This window comes from Hippichthys cyanospilos, chromosome 4 (assembly GCF_059441005.1).
Source record: "Hippichthys cyanospilos isolate Australia breed blue-spotted pipefish chromosome 4, RoL_Hcya_1.0, whole genome shotgun sequence".
NCBI classification, from domain to species: Eukaryota; Metazoa; Chordata; class Actinopteri; order Syngnathiformes; family Syngnathidae; genus Hippichthys; species Hippichthys cyanospilos.
Window position 1 is genome coordinate 22,479,320 of NC_142372.1, and position 21,854 is coordinate 22,501,173.

Here is a 21,854-nt window from a genome sequence, read left to right on the forward strand (position 1 = left end):
GACGTCACTGAGCCAGCCCATTGACCAGTCGCTTACACCCAATCTGCATCCACCAAGTGAGAGTTGTTACTTTTGAAATTTTAGGCGCTTATTTCTCCAAAGTTAGCATTAAAGGCTTTGTTATGGTATCCGAACGTTGTGAGGCATTTATGGACGTATAGCAATCTTCACGAAATGAAAGTGTCCCCTTACAAACAATTGGTAAGTCTTTGTTCCGGGCAGTTGCTACATACATGAAATCAACCGTTGCTAAATTGAGGTTAGCGTTATCATTCTTGCATCAGTTTACCATTTCCGCACCACAGACCTTTTGTTTCGTAAATCCCGCAAAATATTCCTTATTCTCTTGACAATGATAATCCCTTCGAAGCAACGTCTTTGCGCGACAACGATGCATTTTTTAACTCTACACATAATGTTTTATATTACGGTGCGTGATTGTAACAAACCGTAAACATGACTTGTGTTTCATGAATTTCCGTGATAATTGGAATCACAACTATAAGCATGATTAGTTTCAGTTTTTTTTTTAAATTGAACAGCATAATCCTGCTAAAAAGTAATTTCAGCACTGTAACAAGCAGTGGACATTTTTGAGTTTGTTTCCTTTACTTTCAATACTTGACACGGCATTCGTTTTACACATTAGAGATTATTACAAATGGTCTCACTTGTCTTTTCCAAGAAATCTTTGAAAAAAGCTTTTTAAATCTTGGAACATGTCAGCTAACACTCAATACATTTAGTATTACCACCTTTAACTGAGCCAACAATTCATCCTTAAATACTCGACAGGCTATTCTATATATTTTTACACATTGATTAGAGAATACTGCATTAGAAATTGTCTTGCATGTGTTCTCCTTGAGACTTTTGAAAAAAGCCATTTAAACCTAGGAGCATGTCAAAACTCAACATATCCAGCTTTAACACCATTAATTCATCAACCCATCCATCCATTATCTTGACCTCTTGTCCTCACAGGGTTTGCATGTGCCCTAGAGGCTATCACAGCTGTTTTCGGGCAGCAGGCAGGGTACATCCTGACCTGTTTGCCAGCCTACAGAGGAACCACCTGCAAAAACACCTCGGGAAGTTTTAGAATGTTCGATAAATCTACCATGCGGGATTTTGAAATGCGGTAGGAACCTGTAAAAAAATCCACATAGGCACAGGGAGAACATGCAAACTCCACACAGGAAGGCTGGGAATGAACCAACAGTCTCTGAGCAAATGTGCTAACCAGTCTGCCACCTTGCTGCCCAACTGAAATTCATAAACAAAAATAATTTGTATTGTTGTTGTTTTATCTTTACAGTAACGCCATTGTCAACTGTGAGGAAACAATGGAAAGCAATGTTTGCAGCCACGTGAAGGTGGTCGTTCGAGTGAGGCCGACCAGCGAGAGCGAGAAGAATGGAAATTTTTGCAATGTGGTCCAGGTAGTTGATAAACACATGCTGGTATTTGATCCAAAAGAAGAGGACATATCCTGTTTTGGTTCCCAAAGAGTTCGAAATCGAAACATCAACAAGCGGGCCAACAAAGATCTTAAATTTGTTTTTGACCATGTCTTTGGAGAGAATTCCACCCAAGAAGATATATTTGAGAACACCACGAAGGAAGTGTTGGATGGTGTCATGAATGGGTTTAACTGCACAGGTAACAGCGCACAATCTACAGCATGGGGTGCTCATTGCGTCGAGCTATAGTTAGTAGACTGCATGACATCACACTACGTGGGGGGGGGGGGAAACAGTTGAAAAAAGAACAATCAAAAGAAAAAGAATGTCAATGGAAAAAGAAATGTCAGTTGCTAGTCGTAGTTTGATATTGTTTCGTTTTGGGTGGGTTTTCAGCGCCGTAAGAGGACAATTGAACATAATTTCACAACAACATTTACATTAGGAGCGGCTCAATCTCTGGGAGCAAAAGATTATCAAGTATACCTCTGTCACAACCATGATTCTGGGAGGAACTTCAAAATAAACGCATAGCTCGGCTGTTCACGTCATATGTTATTTTTTATGGTACAATTTATTTTGAAGCATTGGTTGGCCTCGCAACTGTAATGCAGTGGCTTGACAGGCAAAGCATTCTCTGGTGTATCTCATAGCATTTCTGGCAAAACTAGCTTTAAAAAGAAACGGAAAAAAACATATCTTGTCCCGTTCCAGTTACCGACTGGTGAATGTGTTTGTCATTTCTGGGTCTATTTACTTTTACCTGTCTCGGTGAAAGGAGAAGCGATGAGTACTGCAAGCCTAAGTAAGCTGAGCGATTCAGACTGTGTCTTTCTCGACAGTTAAACAAATCTACAGACCTGAGTGCCATATCCCAGATGTGAATTTTTAATTTGCTTAGTGTTTACTTGCGTTATTGCGATTTTTTTTTTTTTTTAATTTATTCATGTTCATCTTTTAGTATTTGCCTATGGCGCAACAGGAGCAGGAAAAACGCATACCATGTTAGGAACACCAGATGATCCAGGAGTCATGTACCGCACGATGGAAGACCTTTTCAAACGTATGGAGGACGAAAAGGAGGAAAAAGAGTTTTCTGTCGCTGTCTCCTATCTTGAGGTGAACTTTTTTCCATTCTTCTTTCCTTAAAAATGTGTATATTTTATGTTTGTTTGTTTTTTTTTTTTTAAATATGCATTTCAAATGCCAAAGATTTGGCTGTTACCAATGCTTTAAAGGTGTCACTTCAAATCAAGTAATTTGTTTAATTGACTGGACGTATAAATGCATTACAAGATTTGAAAACAAAAATGGAGCGAAAGAAAAATAAGATCATCAATGACGATCACAGTTCAGTATGATTTACATGTTCAGTGGGAGTAGGAGGAAGTACAAAAACACATCTAGTCCTACCCCTTGTTTTCTATGGTTTACTAATATGTTAATAAGTGAGTCTGTTTTTAATATACAAAAAGGCAGGGGTCACCAATGTGGTACCCGCGGGCACCGGGGAACCCCCAAAGATCACATGAGTAGCCCGCAGGCCTGCAAATAGCTTACAAGACATAGAGCTTTGGTGATTTTTCTATTAATTGTACAAACAATTATACATGTATTACATTTACATTACATATTACACTTGGTTTACATATTTACTGTTCCTTGATTATTGTGAAAAATAATTAACAAGATCGGTGTCTTCACATAAACTGGTAGACCTTCATATAACTCAGTACCAAAGAAGTAGCTCTCACTTTCAAAAAGGTTGGTGACCCCTGCAATAAGGTATGCCAAAACTAAACATGCTCTAAAGTATGACATATAAAAACACCTTTCAAATATACATGCATAAGAGAGCTGGGATAGGCTTCAGCACGCCTGTAACCCTAGTGAGGTTTAATGGCTAACAAAATGGCTGGCTAAATAACGCTGTTGTTTTATGCACAGGTTTACAATGAGCAGATCAGGGATTTGTTGGCTAATGCGGGTCCTCTTGCAGTAAGAGAGGACAGTAGTAAAGGGGTGGTGGTTCAAGGCCTGACACTGCACCAGGTAGGTAGCTACATTGTTTTATGAACACGCTCTCACTCATTCTGTAGAATTGTATCTAAAGCACAGGTGTCAAACTCAAGGCCCAGGGGCCAGATCCGGCCCGCCACATCATTTTACGCGGCCCGCGAAACGCCCATTCCGATTCAAGTTTCCGGTCAAAATATCACATTTGTGAGTCAATTTGAAATTTTTTGGGGGGAAAAAAAGCAAGCACTTTGTTCCCTCACCCTCTCTCCGATTTCAAAACTAGTTAGAAGTGTGACAAATACAACCAAAATGTATTTTATCACAGTCATCCTGGCCCTCTGACCAAAACTGTAACTGCAACGTGGCCCTCGATAAGAATGAGTTTGACACCCCTGATCTAAAGCTACCACAATTCCCCAAATGTAGAATGCACTTTTTTTTTTTTTTCAAAAATGAAGGCCAAATCTGGGTGTGGCCCTATAAACACAAATTTAAAGTGACATTGTGAAGATTTACCTACAGATAGCTGGAGGAGGGGTGTTTATTGCTGCATTCAACATAATGCCCCTAAACCTTCCAACGGCACATGTGAAAAATTACACATACTCCCAGGCAGTAAGTGTACTCCCAGTATGTGTAATTTAGGGGCATTACGGTACATGCAGCAATAAACACTCCTCCTGCTGTCCGTAACTATTAACAGACATGGGACCTCCGGAGGAGTGCCACCCTCCATGTAATATAATTAATGATAACTAGACCTACGATTATATTTAAAAATTTAAAATTTAAAAATGGACTCTACAGCATACAAACCACAGTACTCTATAACAGAGGTAGAGAATCCCAGTAGATTGAAGGTTCCTTGCAAAAGGATGACAGTGAGACTTAAGAGCACCAATGGCACTGTCATAGCCATCCAGGAGGTTGAGCCTGATTGACAAAGGCACAAATATATAACTTACTAATGGTAAATAAATGAATATTTGATCAATTACAAAAATAAGACTTATTCTATCTTGCTAACATTTTCACATTATCATTGTCACCAAATTGTTGGGTGCATCCTCTATACAGTAACATAAAAAATACCAAAATTTGACCCCCAATTAAGGGTTCCTCTTATACAGATGTGTCCTATATTTGGGGAAATACATTATTTGGAAATGAATAAAACTTCAGATTGGACCTAGAAATTGACAATGTAGTTTGTGTATACAGTACCATCCCGGGTACACACCATGAATAATGTCTTCTTTGCATAGCCAAAATCTGCTGAGAACATTCTCCAGGCTTTGGATTTTGGCAATCGAAACAGAACACAGCACCCTACTGATATGAATGCCACTTCCTCAAGGTCCCATGCCGTTTTCCAGGTATTTAAAGTGATGAATAGGCGGGATTTTACTATCAAACATCATTTGATAGTAGACTTGTTTCAATAAAAATCCACACACTTCATGAATGTCATTGAATTTAACATACTGTATTGATAGCCTCACCATGAGTGTGTTACAATTTTCCAGATATATTTGCGACAGCAGGACAAGGCTGCTAGCCTTAATCCCAATGTGCGTGTTGCCAAAATGAGCCTGATAGACTTGGCAGGCTCAGAAAGAGCCAGCGCTACCAATGGCAATGGCCAACGCTTCCGTGAAGGTGCTAACATAAACCGCTCACTTCTCGCCCTAGGAAATGTCATAAATGCTCTCGCTAATCCCAAGGTAAGTTAAATGATCTGTTTTGAATGAATGTACCACTTGTTGCCATTTGGAGCTAACAAAAGCTAGTGTTTAATATTTCATCCCTCAAATCCAGTCTGTGGAAAGCAGGGTTTCATGCACAAAAGTTTTAAGGGGAAACCATTTTCACATTTAAACTAAAATTTGCCTTCTTGCTTATGTGGCTGTAGAAGTCATTAGTTATTTGTGTGTGTGTGTGTGTGTGTGTGTGTGTGTGTGTGTGTGTGTGATACATCTGTGGTTTACAAATTCACCATGCGTCTTTGGTTTTGTAATCCATTGAGTGCTAGGACATTTAGGATCCTTTATTCCTATGATAAAGGAGGCGAGGTGCTTCGCAGTTTTGTCGTTTGCAATGCCTGAAAAGACCTGAAGTGACTATTCGTTCCTCTGTGGAGTTTGCATGCTCTCCACATGCCTGTTTGGGATTTCCGCGTGTTCTCCAGTTTCCTCCCTTATTTCAAAAACCTGCGTGATAGGTTCATTGAGCGCTCTAAATTGTGCCAAGGTGTGAATGTGTTTGTGAATGTTTGTGCCCTCTTATTGGCACTAAACCTCTTTAATGTGTACTCCTCCTTTTGCCCAGTCAACTAGGAAAGGCTCCAGCACACCTGCGACCCTAGTATGGACAAATAGTATACAGAATGAGATGAAATGAGATTTGAGTTCTTCTTATAGACATGTTCACACTGCAATCTGAACAGCACATTCATTTATTTATTGTGCTAAGAAACTACCGTATTTTCCGTACTTTGGGAATATGAGGCATCGCTCCTCCATCTCCTTATTTCAAGGAGTACCGTATTTTCTGGACTGTAAAGATTTGTCATGGATAAGCCACACTGGACTACATGAGATGACTAACATGAGATATTTACAAAAAAAGATGGTACATGGAAGTTCATATATATATATTTTTTGTTGTTATTATTTAATTGTTTTGTAATTGTCTGCCAACCGCAACATCCTCTCTTTAACGGACTGAACTTGCCTGCATATTTAGTCCCAAAATATTCAAAGAAAATGGATGGATGGATAGTTTCAACACTAGCAGAATACTGTTCGTTAAATAGCAGTTCAAAATTGAAATCAATACTTCAGTAGCGTCTTTTTTTAATCTCCCTTTGTTTGATAGATTATTTTAGTGAACATAAAAACACATTGCACATAATTCATATATACAATCATAAATATATAAATAAAATCATATATACTGTGTATTGTATATAAAATTTACACATCACAAATTTCCCCCAAATTTTATGAATTCTCTCATTCAATGTAGACATATGTTTTTTTTTTTTTTTAATAATATATTTTTAAAACTCTTTTTGAGCACAGCCATTGATTCACATCTTTTCAGTTCTATTCCATAGTTGTTCCATCAATTGAAACCTCAAACAGATACACACATTTGCTTGCTGGTGGCTAGCAAAAAATAAATAAATAAAAAACAACAGATAAGCCACACTGCACTATGCAAGGCTCAAATCATGAGGAAAAAGTCGCGGCTTATAGTCCGAAAAATACGTTACCTACAGTCAACTGTCAATCTGCAAAGTTGTTGACTATGTTTGAAACAAAGTGTCAAGTTGACATTTACTATGATAGTAGTATTTCATTCATGCAGACCATTCATTATGCGCAGCAATGACTTGATGTTTGGTAATCTACCCTATTTTTCGGACTAAGCCGCGACTTTTTCCTCATGTTTTGACCCCTATGGTTTATAGTCCGGTGCGGTTTATCTGTGTGTGTGTGTGTGTGTGTGTGTGTGTTTTTTTCAATTATTTATTTATTTTGCCACCAGAAAGCAAATGTGTGTATCTGTTCGGGTGCCGATTTATGGAACAACTGTCAAATAGATCTGAAAAGATGTGAATCAATGGCTGTGCTCAAAAAGAGTTAAAACAATATATTATTAAAAAATATTTATGTGTCTAAATTTAATAGGAGAATGTATAAAATTTGGGGTGAATTTGTGATGTGTAAATTTTATATACAGTACACAGTGTGTGTGATTTTATTTGTGTATTTATGATTGTGTATGGATTATGTAGAATGTGTTATGTTCACTAAAATAAACTATCAAACAAAGGGAGCCAAAAAAAGTTTCTATTGAAGTATTGATTTCGATTTTGAACTGTCATTTAACTAATATCCATCCATCCATTCTCTATGAATTTGTTGGGACTAAACACGCTGGCATGTTCAGTCTGTTAAGGAAAGGATGTTGCTGTTGGCAGACAGTTACAAAAAAATTATGTACCTAAAAAAATTATAAACTTCATCTACCATCTTTTTGCGTAAAGATCTGATGTTATTACCTGCGCCATATAGTCCAGTGCGGCTTATCCATGACAAAAATCAATTTTTGCTCATATTTTGCCGCTGCGGGTTATGTACCAGTGCGCCTTATAATCCAGAAAATACTGTACTCTTTGAAATAAGGAGATGGAGGAGCGATGCCTCATATTCCCAAAATATTTTGTCCTCCTTGCCAGTGGCAATACCGATTTCATAACCTGAGCCCCTACTCAGTGGTTCATAATTACTTCCATAAATACTCTGCAAACTTAATCGTCTTTTGTCTTTTTTTTTAAAGGGGGGTTGACACAGCAATCAATCATGCTTTATGCGCATGCGCGTTGCATTCCCGCTCATTTTGTCAATCATCTTGTAATGTGAATGACTCAATTAAGAATCTCATTGGGTTTCACACCCTGCAGTTTGGAACACAGCGTAGGATTTACATGGTTGTTGGATTGGAAGTAGTCAAGAGACCAAACTACTGTAATTATGTACCAACAATACGTCAAATTTCCCATATGCTATAAAAAAAAAAAGCTCAGTTTCACACTATTTTTCTGTCTGGCCGTCTCATATTGCAAATTAAGGCGAAAAGTCGAATAGAATACAGTATTATGGTCATTGCTCTCTTTTACATTTACTTTGAACAGAGAGGGTATCAGGTTTTTTGCTTCTAATTTTATACAACTCGGCTGTTAGATGGTTGTTCCTCAGTGGCCAAAATAATAGTGTATGAGATCTTTTGAACTAGTAGATATTTTCTGTAACCAATGGGGAAGCTCATTTCTTCCTAACATTCTATTTATGGAATAGATGAGGGGGCTGGGTAAAGTCCGCATTCTCATCCCTTTTCATTTTCATCATGTTTTGACCCGCGCATGTTGCTTTGTTGTCTGTCCGTCTGTCAGAAGGATTACACAAAAACTACTTGACCCTGAAAAAAATTGAATTTTGTGGAAAGCTGCTTTGACCCGAGTATGAACCCATTACATAGTGCTGTACATATGGGGCAAAGGGCAGATCACAGCTTTTTAGCAAGGCAAAATGTTCTTCTCATATACAGTGGGTACCCACTACTCGCGGCAGATAGGGACGGCGCCAGCCCGTGAATAGGGAAATTCAACGTATAATTGATGTCCATTATAAATACCTTTTTAGTAGATGTTTTTATTTAGTATAGCCTCTGATTACGCTTGAAAAACAAGTTGAAATAATGTGTTGAGTTTAAATGTTGGTCTGTGCATATTTTTACAATTTTTGTCACGTAATCTCTGTTTTGAAATGCATAATGAGTAACAGTTAGTCCTTGGATATTTAAACTTTTGGATGACTTAATGTCTCAATTTTTAATATATAATATCAAAGGTTTTGGGGTGCCTTTTTGATCCACAGGTTTTTACGAATAATTAATTTGAATGGAATGTTGGGCTCTGCAATTTTGCCTCAAAATAAAATCTCAGCGAAGCAAATGACAGGAAGGTGGGAGCTACAGATACTCATGAGGGCCAAAGTGGGCGGAAAATACTGTTTATATTATTTTCAAAATTTGTTAAAAAAATTTGAATCCATCGGAAAAAAATCCATATAACGCCCAGACCTCAAAGAATGGTTTATCCCCCCCACCCTGAAACACACTCCACAAATTCCCACTCCTTGATTTACCTGGGAATGGTCAATTTACCATTCGCTATAGCTACAGGTGATTGTTGATACAAAAAGTGAGATGAATTAACCTCCTCCCAACTTTGTTGCAATGTGTAGGTAATTAATAATAAAATCATATGCTGGTATATGCTGTAGCAGAAAAAGTATTTGTTTGCGCTCTTCCAATGATGATGTCAAACAAATAGATTCTCACTGTATCATCGGAAGAGGCAGTAAGTTCAACCTTTCATCTAATTAATTGTTCCATGTAAGAAGATTTATTGTAGTAATTACAAGTCTTTAAAAGACCAATACATAAACAAAAACTGCCAGGTGTGTAGGTATTTTCTTGCCTAGGCATTATGAACATGCATAAAGTAGTTGGATTCATGTACTTTGTATTAACATGCTTTTCTACTTCAGGTAAATTTCTATTTTGTGAGTTGCTGAAGAGGCAAAAAAAATGGAAGATTATTTAAATTAACACTTGTGGCCATCAAAAAGCTTCATAGCTCATTAGTGTATATACAGGGCTGTGAAAAGGTATTGTCCCCCGTCTTGATTTCTGTGATTTTTGAATATTTATCCGCAAAAGTTGCGTTTAATCGAACCAATTTTAATACGCACACACACATACACTTGATAATTAAAGTCATCATATAGATCTGCTCGATTTTTTTAAAATGACGTTGGAACCACTGACATAGAAACAACTGACCGCATGTCTTTCTCTTGTACAAAGAACAAAGGCATCCTGTCACAAGCCAATTCAAGAAGCAATTAGAAAAAAAAAATGTTAGTCTGTAAAACGTTGCGAGGCCATTTGCACTGTCAGAGCCATTATCCACAAAAGGAGAAAACTGGGAACAGTGGCTTCCCAGAAATGGATTTAAAGTGTAACTCTGAGATCGATATGAAAAAGTTATTCACCCGCAACAGCGAGGAAGGAGGGAGTAAATGAAATCCTAGCTAGCTGGGCAAGGCAAGTCTGTCTTAAGTTCATACTGAGTTAGCTACTGCATGTTATTCCTGGTGTCAAGATAATCATACTAAATTGCTGTACAAGCTGTCAGGTGAATTTGCAGTGAGTTTCAAAGGCAAATAACATAATGCTCCTTATGGTCTGTTGGCTCGGGTTGGACGACAATTTTGAGAACCTGCAGCATTAAGCTTGTGTAAGTTGACAGATACAGTGTCTGGATCAGGGGTGTCTTACATATTGCCCGCGGGCCGGTTCTGGCCCGCAAATGGGTTCAATCCAGCCCGCAAGATGATTTTGTGAAGTACAAAAATAAGCTGAATATTTTAACAAGTGAAAAACTTGGGCTGTGGTAATAATATTGGTTTGAAGAAATGAAACCTTTGCGAGTGATAAATATGCAGAAAAATACACAGATCACAAAAATATGAAAACATCAAATCCTTTTCATCGACTTTGCGCAAACCGACTAAGCAGCTGTATGGTGTCTTATGCCTAACCCTTATGCCACCATTATTTACAGAAAATTGTGTTTTCTTAGAGCGGCTACTGACCAAGATTGCAAATGGCTGCATTTGCTTCGGGAATTTTGATAGCAAATATATACAGCGTTGCGCGTATGTGTGTGTATTTATTCAAAGGTCACTTTCTAGATTTCCAAACAATGTTTCTGTTTTGTTTTGTTTTGTTTTGTTTTGTTTTCCCACCAGTGTTGTTCATTTATATGCTCCATTTGTCTATCAAATGCCATATTCGGAGTTGAATGAGTGTCATTTTCTTGTCACATTACCTATTAATCCACACATCCCGGACCATAACTTGGTTTCTATTGGTTTCTTTTGTCTTAGAGCAAAAAGTCTCATATTCCATACAGGGACAGCAAACTTACTCGGATACTCAAGGACTCTTTGGGAGGCAACTGCATTACTGTCATGATTGCCAACATCAGCCCCTCATCCAAGTCATATGATGACACACAAAATACACTGAAATATGCAAACAGGGCCAAGGAAATAAAATCTTCGGTATGTGTTCAACTGTTGTCATATAATCGCATATGCAGTATGTTTTATGATACATGAAAGTTTTACAAATTGCTTTTTTTTTTTGCCTACTCAGCTGAAAAGTAATGTTATAAGCCTGGACAGTCACATTAGTCAGTATGCAGTCATTTGTGAGAAACAACGGCAACAGGTTAGTAACACGTTGGCATTGCCTTTTTTCATTAAAAAAAGATATCAGTTCTTATGACAGTAAATCAACGTTCTGTCTCCTTCCAGATTTTACAGTTGAAGCAAAAATTAAAAGAGTATGAGGACAAAATTTTGGTGGACACAATATCTAGCCAGAAGCAAGCAGACATCAAAAGGTAAACTCCGTTTTCACTGTCTTATGTTTTCGTTGTCAAAGTGAAAGGATGTATTGGATCATTTTGCTGTTTCAATGCTTTTGGCAGGGAGTCTACAATTTCTCTTTATTGCCACACATAAATGTCATCTTTAGGGCCTACATACACATCTGTCAGCACATTTGGGCTTGAGGCAGAGGACCCAGAAAAACTGAATGAGTCTCAGTCCTACACGTTTCATTCACTGGTATCAGAATTCACTCACACAGTGAGAGTCTCTGAATAGATCATGCACGCTTCTCGCACTATTAAAAATTCAGCAGTCTAGCAAGGCCATGTCTCCTACGTCACTCGAGTTTCACTGGAGTGTGCAGTCACATTTTAGAAACAGCCCTCCAGTTTTATTAACTTGCAAATATGTTGCTCTCTTCTTGAAATTGAAAGCTCTAATTTAACAAGATCATATATATTTATCATCTCACGTCTTCGTGTAAGACTGCCTTTTTACTATGCTATTTATTTCAAATATAAACTTTACACAGTTTTAAATGTTCAATCCTTATTTTTTTTCTTTTTGCCTTTAAAATTTGCGAAGGCAACTCTTTCATAATCTTTCATCTCGTCATAATGCCAGTCACCTTTATCTCTCTTTAGGGTGTCACAGTCTCTGCAGCAAGTCTTCTCCAACCGTGCCCAAATCAGGAGAGAACAGCTGGATCTGGAGAGACAACTGAAGGAGAATGAGCTGCGCCAGCGTTACAGTGAGGTGGACAACCTGCAGGTCCAATACATCTCTGCCCACGAAAAGACTGACAAGGTAACGGATGCTTACACTGCTTTCCAGATTCCATCATCCCTGCAGGAGCACAGCTGCTGAATCATCATTTTACTTTGCTGCTCGCCATAGTAGTCTGGGCCTGTAATTTACACCACAACAGGACTCAGTGAGATCTGCTCCCCAGTTGCTTACTTTCTTTCCCAGCCTAGTCCAAAGCCCTTACGTGCTGTATTGCAAAATCAAGCTTAATTCTGAAAACCTCGAATAGTCGTGTTTTGTTTTGTTTTGTTTTGTTTTGTTTTTGTTTGTTTGTTTTTTTTGTTTTTGTTTTTTGCTTCAAAACTGCCCTCAAAATTAGACACTTGGATAGTTTTTGTCGCTTTTATATTACTAGCAATCATTTGTCCACATGTACATAACGCTAACATGTATGGTAAAGTCTTTTGTTTGCATCATTCTTGTCTCTTCCGTTGTCGTTTTGCAATAGGCTACTTGTAAACATGAGCGGAAGATTGCATTGCTGCGCACTCAGCAGGAGAACATCCATGAACATCTGAAAGAAGCAGAAATGCGCTTTCAAGAAAATGATGGCTGGCTTCACCGTGTGGAGAACGAGGTGAAGTCGGTGAAGTCAAAACATCAGGCATCTGAGGTTGGTACAACCTCACTTATCAGGATCACCCTTACAACTTCTATTTCACCAAATGCGGTTGTCTTAATATTGTTTTAATTATTCCGAATTTTGTACCAATTCAAGGAACAGATTTGCTGGGCTGATCATTCAAAGAAAAGGCCATGTCTGTAACTTAATTGGGTGCAATAGATGTCCTAACCTTAGCAGAAAAAATGAGAATGATATAAAGAGGGAAACTCATTGGTCTAGAATGGATCCCCAAAAGTCAATGCTTGGTGTTTTTTGTATGTTTATTTTTCGAAGATAGGACCTGTGTCTACTGGTGTCGTGACTGTCTTTGTTTTCTTCCCATCTGTTCTCACAGTAATTAGAACCGTGCTCATTTTATTTCTCCAGCTCACTCGTGGATCACTGAAGAGAATAAATCAATACACTTTACTCGTCCCTCGCACAGCAGCCAGTTACCTAAAACCGTATCCGTGTTTTTTTTTTTCTTCATTATCCTTTCTTCCAAGAACTGACACAGAACTATGACGCACTCGCCAGTCAAATGTTCTAGCTGCTGTTGTTTCATAGTATTCAGCGTCACCAAACCCCCCACCGCCTTCTATCCACAGCATACAGCATTTGAGACAAAAGCATGGCAACAGCATGGGGGACCCGGCTTGGAAAATTTAAAATGTCTTGACTTTTTATATTTTCTGCGGTTTGCTTTATATTAACCTAGTCTTTCTCTGCTTTTAAGATACTGGAAAAAGACTTGCATTGTCACAGACTGGAGCTTCAGGTGAATGATCTTGAACAACACATCAAGCAGATAGTCAAAATCATTGCGCTTCAGGATCAAGAGTACAAACGCATGCAAAAGTATGTTGATACTCTGCTACTAGCACATGGCTATGTATTTGCTTTCTAAAGCAATACTAATTGTAACACTCTTGTCTTGTAATTTAGAATGGTGAACGTGTTGTTGCCAGCTTATGGTCGATACTATGCTGCCATGTATGACGCTAAGCTTGTTACAGCACAAGATGAGTTGAAAAACCATGAGCTTAGGCACCTTGTACTAAAAGAAAGAAGTGTGGCTTGGGCAGACCAGGCGGACGCCAACCAAGATGTACAAGGCTCGTCCACTGGAGAAATTGCGCAAGAGACCAAGTTTGGTGGCGAATTGGCGCCTATCCTGTCTTTCTCAAAACTGCATTACTTCCAGAATAGTCCTTGCAGTAAGTATTCCAGGTGTTTTTTTTTTTTCTGATGCCGAATGATGAAAGATCACCATTCATTTTTATTTTCGTGCGGAGTCCATATCCTGGGTGCCTACTTTTTATGATTCCCCAACACCTTATTTAAATGTGTGAGGTTAACAGCCCAAGATTATGAACGTACACGATCTACATTGCTAAAACCTTACATGTAAGATAATTATGAACATAAATTGCATTTGACGCAGATTTGTCTGCCCTAGAAACACCACCAATGTTGACAAAGGCGTCCTTTGCGCACACATCACAAAATGATAGTTCACATTGAGGGCATCATAGAGGACTTCAAACTTGCTTCCGACTTGAAATATTTGTTTTTGTACGTGAGATCAAAGCTTAATTTGTTGGCTAGAAAGACTTTGCTTCTTGTTGTTGGCTAGAAAGACTTCACAAGGAAAAGGATAGACCGTGTTGCTGAACCCACCCATGTGTTTGGCTGTTACAGTATCTAAGAAACGAGCATCATTAATCTAGCCTATTCTTTATCAGCAAAAGTCAATCGGCGTTGAGAATGTTCTTTCTCCATCACGCACAGAGATGCAGTGAAACAAATAAAAGAAAACAAACAACAGGCACACATGGCCTGGTGATTAGGTCAAATGAATAGAATATGGGACAATGTCATTGGAGTCTGTGGGACCAAAAAGTACTCATTATATAACTGTTTTGTCTTTGTTTTTGTTTTCTCCCCAATGTTCCTCATTTGACTGCTTTAGTAATAATAGTTATAATAATAATTCTGAATGCCGATTTGCCAGTCTTTCCAGGCAGCTCGGACAGAACGATGGCATCTGAATGACTGATTGAGGATGCCTATTACTGGGGGGGGGGAATGTGGCACATTTTGAAATGTGTTGAGATGAGTTTTGACAGTGTATTTCTTTTGAAATGCAGGTACAGAGCAGCGGACAAAAACTGTATCGTTGATCAAAAACACCTTGTCTCCAAAAGGTAAGGTTGTTTTTTTTTTTAATTCCCTCCCGCCTAATTTATATATATATATATATATATATATATATATATACATATATATATATATATATATATACATATATATATATATATATATATATACATATATATATATATATATATACATATATATATATATATATATATATATATATGTATATGTATGTATTTATATATATAAATACAATTCTTTTCTGTATTTATTTCTACGCGTGGTCAAAATAGCATTCATTTTCTGAACATGCATGTAAGCCATTCAGGGACTTTAAAAGAGCATACCAGTGATTTTCCAGGTAATATGATCACTGTAATATATACAGCCTTTACATAACTGTTAATCACTCCTGTTTCCGTTATTGGGAACATGCAGCCACTGTTTCATCTCCATAATGAAATCATAACTCTTTGCATCCCTCTCAATAATTCATTCACCGACTCACACTTGACTCTCTGAAACCCATCCTATAGAACATAATTCTCCCATCACATTCTGATAGTGTTCACGTTATGGGCGTAGCAATGACAATTATTCCCTGTTTCATCAGATACACTAAACATCCCTTCTTAACTGGTGGCCTGAGTCTATTGAAAACAATTCAGCATTCTCTAAAGTGCACTGTAGTTATCCTGTTACTGCTTTGTCAGTCTTAACTCTTTCTTCAGCTCTTTTGATCGAAACTGCAGCTTAATGTGAGCACAAGCTCCTCCCCGCTATTGGGTAAGCCAATCAAATGTAGTAGATAGAGAGGGTCGGACAGGTTTTGAAGGGGGAATTGACGCTTTGCCTGGCTGTTTATTAATAGAAACATAGACAAAAGTCATCACTTTGAAGACGATTTGCTCTGGATTAAAACATGACCACATTTGGTGTCCTTCTGTTGTTTTGTACAGATTGCCCGCGGTCTTTTTGTTGTCCTTGTTTTCTCATGTGTATCTGCAAGATTTCATTCGATCTCCATTCATTTCTTTTTCCACTCCCTAATTGTTTACTCTTCTACATTGCTTCACATCCCGTCGTCTGATTGTACCTTTCCCCTCCACGCGCTTTTTTATTGTGTGGCTTGCATCCGACACTCCCTATCCCTCTTGAGCTTCATTCATGAAAATGCAGATCCACAGCAGAGCATGAAAACACGTCAGCAGACGTAAAGTCCCCAGCTCCACCAACCAGAAAAGGCGCGCTATAAAAAACATGCGGCGGCAATCAGGCGACCCTAATTCAGTGCTGCCTCTACCAGAAATAGCAACTCATGCATGTATTAATCCCCTACAAGCCAAAAATATGTGATTGAAGGAATTCTGCTGCCACTTATTCCAAGGAATAACTCCACTGGCACACAAATGTGATATTTATTGCTTATGTAATCACCTCACTTTCTGGTGCTCATTTCTACGCAACACGACATAAAAATATAGAAAGTGTCTTATAGTTCATCTGCATTTGGCATGCTCACTGTCTCTTGTCTCCTCCTGGTGTAACCCACAACGTATTGGTCTTCATCATATGACACACAGACTGGGCTTTGACCCCATTCTCGTTTGCTATTCAATAACATTGTTGTGTTGTTGATTTTATTGTCCAAAGGTGCTAGTAAGAGTTTGACAGATAACAAGTGGACCGTTTTTGTTGTCGTTGTTGGCGAATGTTTTGGGTTTAGTCTTGCAGGCTACTCCTGGATAATTGTATTAATGGTAGAGCTCATCTTAAAATTGTGTCTTTCCAGGGCACCTCGGATGCTTGAATAAAATCTTTTATATTGTTTGTCATCCAGATGGACAGCAAACGGTAGTATGATCAAACATTCCTTTCGATGTCCCAACAGACTTTTCCGGGCCGTGTGTAAAATCAAAGTTGAGTACACTGTTCCTGAGTGAAACTGTATTAGTCACCAAGCTGACTAACTAACGTCTTTAAAAAAAAAAAAAAAAACGACATTCAGTTCAACAATTGAATGGTTGTTTCGTGGAAATCACTAGAGAGGATAGATTTGTAACCATCATCATAAAATCAAGCTAATATTGTCATCACATCCCCTTTTGTTTCTCTCACTAAGTAAATTGCAATATTTAGCGACGTTTGGCATATGAGAGAATGCCTTGATTTTCTAAATTGACTTTGCCATAGCTTGTAAGAAAGTTGGTGTTGGCTATGGCGCCAGTATTAAGAGGGCTTATTGATTGATGATTGACAATAAACGGTTTAGTTAAGTGATTTTCATCTTCAAGAAATTAGTTAAAAGAAGTCAAACTTAACTTATCCACGTACAGCCAACAAAAAAATGTTTTGACCGTTGTCAGCATATAACAAAAAAGCATATTCGTTTCACTTAACGATATAAACTATACTGTAAATGTGCTTATTTTACCTGGTTAATGTGTTTTTGCTGCTTAAATTCAGTGTACAGGCTTGGCACATTAGGCCTGTCGACGCCATCTTTATTTTCAAACACAAATGTAAGCTGTCATCTGTGAGGAATGAGTGGTGTCTGTTCTTTGCTATATTTCATGAAGCACATGGCATTAAGCTGTCTGTTTTTGCCCTAAACGTTTTTTGCCCCTGGAATTTTTCCGGGGTTTGCCTATGGAGGGTTGACTAGCTCAATAAATCGTCCCGGCCGGCCCGCACGTCGGTGTTTGTGATGTGTATTTTGTTCAACTGTGTGTATATTTATGGATGTAAAATGCGTATTTATGTATGTTTGACAAGAACACTATTAACGTCCAACTACATTTGATGAACAAGCTCAGTAACTAAAAATGAAGTTGAAGTTTTTAGTTGAAAGTCGTTCATTATCCAAAATCAAATGAGCCACAGCTTGCTGATCGCGGTTCTATAGTACCAACTCCCCCCCCCCCCTTTTTTTTTAATTGTGGGATACTTTTCCGACCACAATCCCACAACCCATCTATTCGTCGATTTGTAAAACAACCATTTAAATGTTCAGATTTCGCTTTGTTTTTGTGCTTTTAAATGGTGGAAGAGAAATACTATCATTTCTTTATTTTTTTAATATTATTAATGCTGGAATTCAATTCTGTGCTGTATTTTATTGTAAAGGTGCAATGATTAATGGACACCTCATTGATTAATAATGAAAAATGATTATTTCCATGAAAAATAAAAATCAATATTGCTCATTCATTTATTGTCATGGTTTGCTCCCCGTTTCAGGCAGCAGAAGTCTTTCAAAGGCGCGTCAAGAAGCACGTCCCCGAAGGCCCGTAAGGCGAAATCTCTCAACGTTGCTTCCACAACAAAGCCCAAAGTCTTTCTGCCATGACTTTGAGGAGGATACCGTTCCTCTCCAGTGCACGCCAGAACCTGCTCAAAAAGGTGTTGACTTGAGTTTACCCACTACCATGGATCCCAACATGACCTTTGAAGTTCAACACCAAAAAGATGCAACCGTCATCATATCCAATGACGGCCCCTTTCGGGCGACAAAGTCGGTTCACCCCCAACTAATAAATCCTGTCAAAGCCATTGAAGCCAAGCAAATTCCTAACAAACGGTAAGAAAATGAGATTCTCTTCACCATTGGTTTGTACTTACTTCAGTAAAGGCGCAACAACTTCACATTACTATCCTCCAAGACCACATTCAAATGAAAACTATGTTACATACAGCAAGTACACCCAAAAATGGAAATGCTCGTGGAACAAAATAGGCTCGTGTCTCGTTTGATTTTCATTCAAATTCGGGGGAATCGGTTGGCAAGATATGAGTCGATACTGTATACCCGCATGTTTTTTCAAGTGTAAAGGCAACCCATTTCCAGAGTGACTTCAGATCCAAAAGTTGAATAAATGGACCAGTAAGAGAGCTTGACGATTCAGAAGTCCCGGGTTCGTATCCGGGATCCGGCCTTTGTTGCGCGGCGCTTGCAAGCTCTTCCTGTAGTGGCGTGGCTTTTCTCAAGTTACTTTGCTTTTATCCCACATCTCAAAAACATGCGCGACAGGGGAATCAGGAAAATCTAAATTGTCTTGGTGTGGATGTGAACATGAAAGCAGCAGTCCGCTAGGAAAGACTCCCATGACCCTAGTGATGATGAGCTGGACATATGATGGATGAACTAGAAAGACAAACCTTTAAATTCATCGGTAACTAATTGGTAATACCGAGGCAAGTCTTGCAAAATGAACTTGCTGCCCAAAACTGCTCGTGGTTTTTTTTGATACGGTGTCCTGATAAAAATATACATATATTTGGGGCAGATCCATTTTTAACATGGCCCTGAAAAAAGTGTGTTTTGTAACACTTGTAGGGATTACAAGTACCCGTCACTCTGTAGGATTATGCATCAAATGCTTTATCCCAAGTGGCTATTCCTACAAAGCCGTACGAAATGGATGCTTTGAAACTTTCTAGGTACCTTTCTCGAACTCTCAGGGAGGTGGGAGCACCGCAGTGAAAAGTTCCACATTTGGCTATTTGGTTATATCATAGAATGGTGGCCTTTGCTAAGTTCCTGTACCATGTAATAAAGGCCAAAATGTCATCAAAATGCTCTGTAAACCTAACTGAAGCTAACTGTACGCAGACATCAGATCTCGCAAGAAACGAAACGAGCCAATCCAACGTACATGGGCATGACTTCCGCTGCGCAAGGAAAGCGTAAACTCAACAGGTAATTGTCCTTTAATTGCATTTTGCTTCCGTATCGGATCGACCGTCAAGACCGATGTTGCGCTTTAGCAGCCATCTTGAAAACAAACCAAGGCTGTCTGGATGGACGAAATCATTCGTCAATGAAATGCAATAGCTGTTTACCCTCGTTTCAAATCTCTTTAATGATGATACATTTTCATATACATATGTTTCTTTTATTACATGTAATGGGCTTGATGACACTTGATTGTCCAATGTCAGGGCGTGACATGCTTAACTGGTCCCACAACATTCCTGAAACTTTGTGTCATGATCAGCTTCCAGGCCAGCGTCCATGGTCACTATTCAAAGTTTTTCTACTTCTGGATTAAATGAGTATTACTTGCCCAGTGTAGGATTGCTGTACCATCCATTCCAAGTTAATTTGACGGTTGGTATAAGTATTAGTATCGAAGCATTAACATGAGGGGAACATGGCAAAGAGGCTCCGCACAGAACAGCAACCACTTTTCAATGCTGTCACTGTGAAATATGTATTTATTACCCCCTACACAAAGTGTTTTAAAAAGACAAAAAAAAATTACGACAGGGTGGTTTCCCATCTACTTAATCTTGGAAGTAAATTTGTCCTAAGCATATTTTATTCAGAAGATAATTGTTTAACATCATTTGTGTTGTTATCATCTGATGAACTTAATTACGTAAATAAAGGCAAAAAAAAAAAAAAAAAATGCATTGCTCCTGCCATGGCTTTCAAAAGCATGAAATTTAATTTTCTGACACCAGCAGAAACCCTATTAAAATCTCATATGTGCCCCTGAAACACCTTTGCCTTCGCCCAAGAGTACCCATACCCCGGTATGAGACCGGCTGAAGATAATAATGCCCTAATACATTAGATAGACCTTTTAACATCATCTATTTTTTTCTTGCTTATCTGACTGAACATTGCTGCAAAAATTTCAACGACACTGTGCATGTGTACAAAACAAATACAACAAAACAAAGAAAAGGCACACATTTTGCAAATGAATCACTATAACACAATTTAGTTGCTTCATGTTCCAATTGATTGCAGTTTCTCTTTTGGATTATTGTAGTTGGGTTCCTTTTAGAGCTTTATCTTTGCTGCTGTCACGGAAGTTGTTTTTGTTTTTTTCTATTTTCTATCTAGAAAATACCAACAATGAAAAGTTGTTGTCTTTTCGTTTCATAATGCGTCCCCATTTATTCTCTCTTAGGGAGACGGATGAAAACGTGTCTGTACCGAAGCGTGTTAAGAAAGCCCTCTGTGTTCCTACCAGGCCAGTGAGGGTATCTAAATTATCTGGTAAGTATCAATTTAGAAGAACACTCATTCGATCAAGCATGCCCCCCCTCCCTTTTTTTTGGGGTGGGGGGGGTCATCATTCAGTGACAAAAGTACAGCTAAAGCGAGCACTTATTCTAAAAACTATGTATTGTGATCAGGTTCAAGAAAGGACAGACCGCAGAGAGTTGTAAGGAGCATTTCTGAAGGAAATCTGAATCTCCTTAAACCTTCCAAACCGTCACAAATCTTCAGTCGAGTGACCAAATGGATGTAAAACCTTTATGCGCCTGTCTTCATTCTATGTAAAATGTTTTGACGTAACATTGTATGTTCTTTGAGTCTTTGTGTTTTTTTTTCTTGCCTTTTTAATAAACTTGGAACACAAACTCATAATAGGGTTAATGTTATTTTGACAATCGTGTTCATTGCATGGACGCAAGTAGCAACGAGATGAGGTAATCAGATTTCGACTGACTTGCATAGCACTATCTAAAGGTAATTCTTCGTGCAAGACCTGTTGGGGTGAATTGCATCAAGTGCGCATGCATGTCAGGCTCATTATGGTTTGCGCAACGTAGCAAATGTTCACTAAACGGTTACCAAACGTTTTAATATTTGTGCTTGTCACAGCAACATTATGTTCAAACCGACTAGAGCGGTACAGGCAAACATTTGGCAAACATTTCCAACCTTGAAGGAACCCCGACAAGATCAAAAGAGTTTCCTTCGGGCTACCCTTGCCAACACTCGCCATTGTCGCTCCTCGTTGGTATAAC

General features: G+C 38.5%; 1 protein-coding gene across 1 annotated transcript; it reads left to right on the forward strand.

The window, feature by feature from the left end:
* Positions 1–42: 42 nt before the first annotated feature.
* Positions 43–21,471, forward strand: kif18a (kinesin family member 18A). Its single transcript, XM_088412176.1, has 18 exons — positions 43–201; positions 1,319–1,662; positions 2,425–2,582; positions 3,411–3,515; positions 4,748–4,858; positions 5,009–5,206; positions 11,006–11,182; positions 11,277–11,351; positions 11,438–11,526; positions 12,160–12,322; positions 12,771–12,935; positions 13,663–13,784; positions 13,872–14,143; positions 15,077–15,133; positions 18,327–18,666; positions 19,699–19,785; positions 21,008–21,096; positions 21,237–21,471. Exons 2-18 carry the CDS (start codon positions 1,347–1,349, stop codon positions 21,350–21,352), a joined length of 2,640 nt encoding a protein of 879 aa, XP_088268302.1. The 5' UTR covers positions 43–201; positions 1,319–1,346; the 3' UTR covers positions 21,353–21,471.
* The last annotated feature ends 383 nt before the right edge of the window (positions 21,472–21,854 follow it).

What these genes read in the sequence shown, in the direction of transcription:
- kif18a (XM_088412176.1), top strand. Translation starts at nt 1,347, where the DNA reads ATGGAAAGCAATGTTTGCAGCCACGTGAAGGTGGTCGTTCGAGTGAGG. An exon ending in GTGAGAAACAACGGCAACAG is followed by an intron (nt 11,352 to 11,437) that starts GTTAGTAACACG and finishes GTCTCCTTCCAG; the next exon opens with ATTTTACAGTTGAAGCAAAA. An exon ending in AAACACCTTGTCTCCAAAAG is followed by an intron (nt 15,134 to 18,326) that starts GTAAGGTTGTTT and finishes TCCCCGTTTCAG; the next exon opens with GCAGCAGAAGTCTTTCAAAG.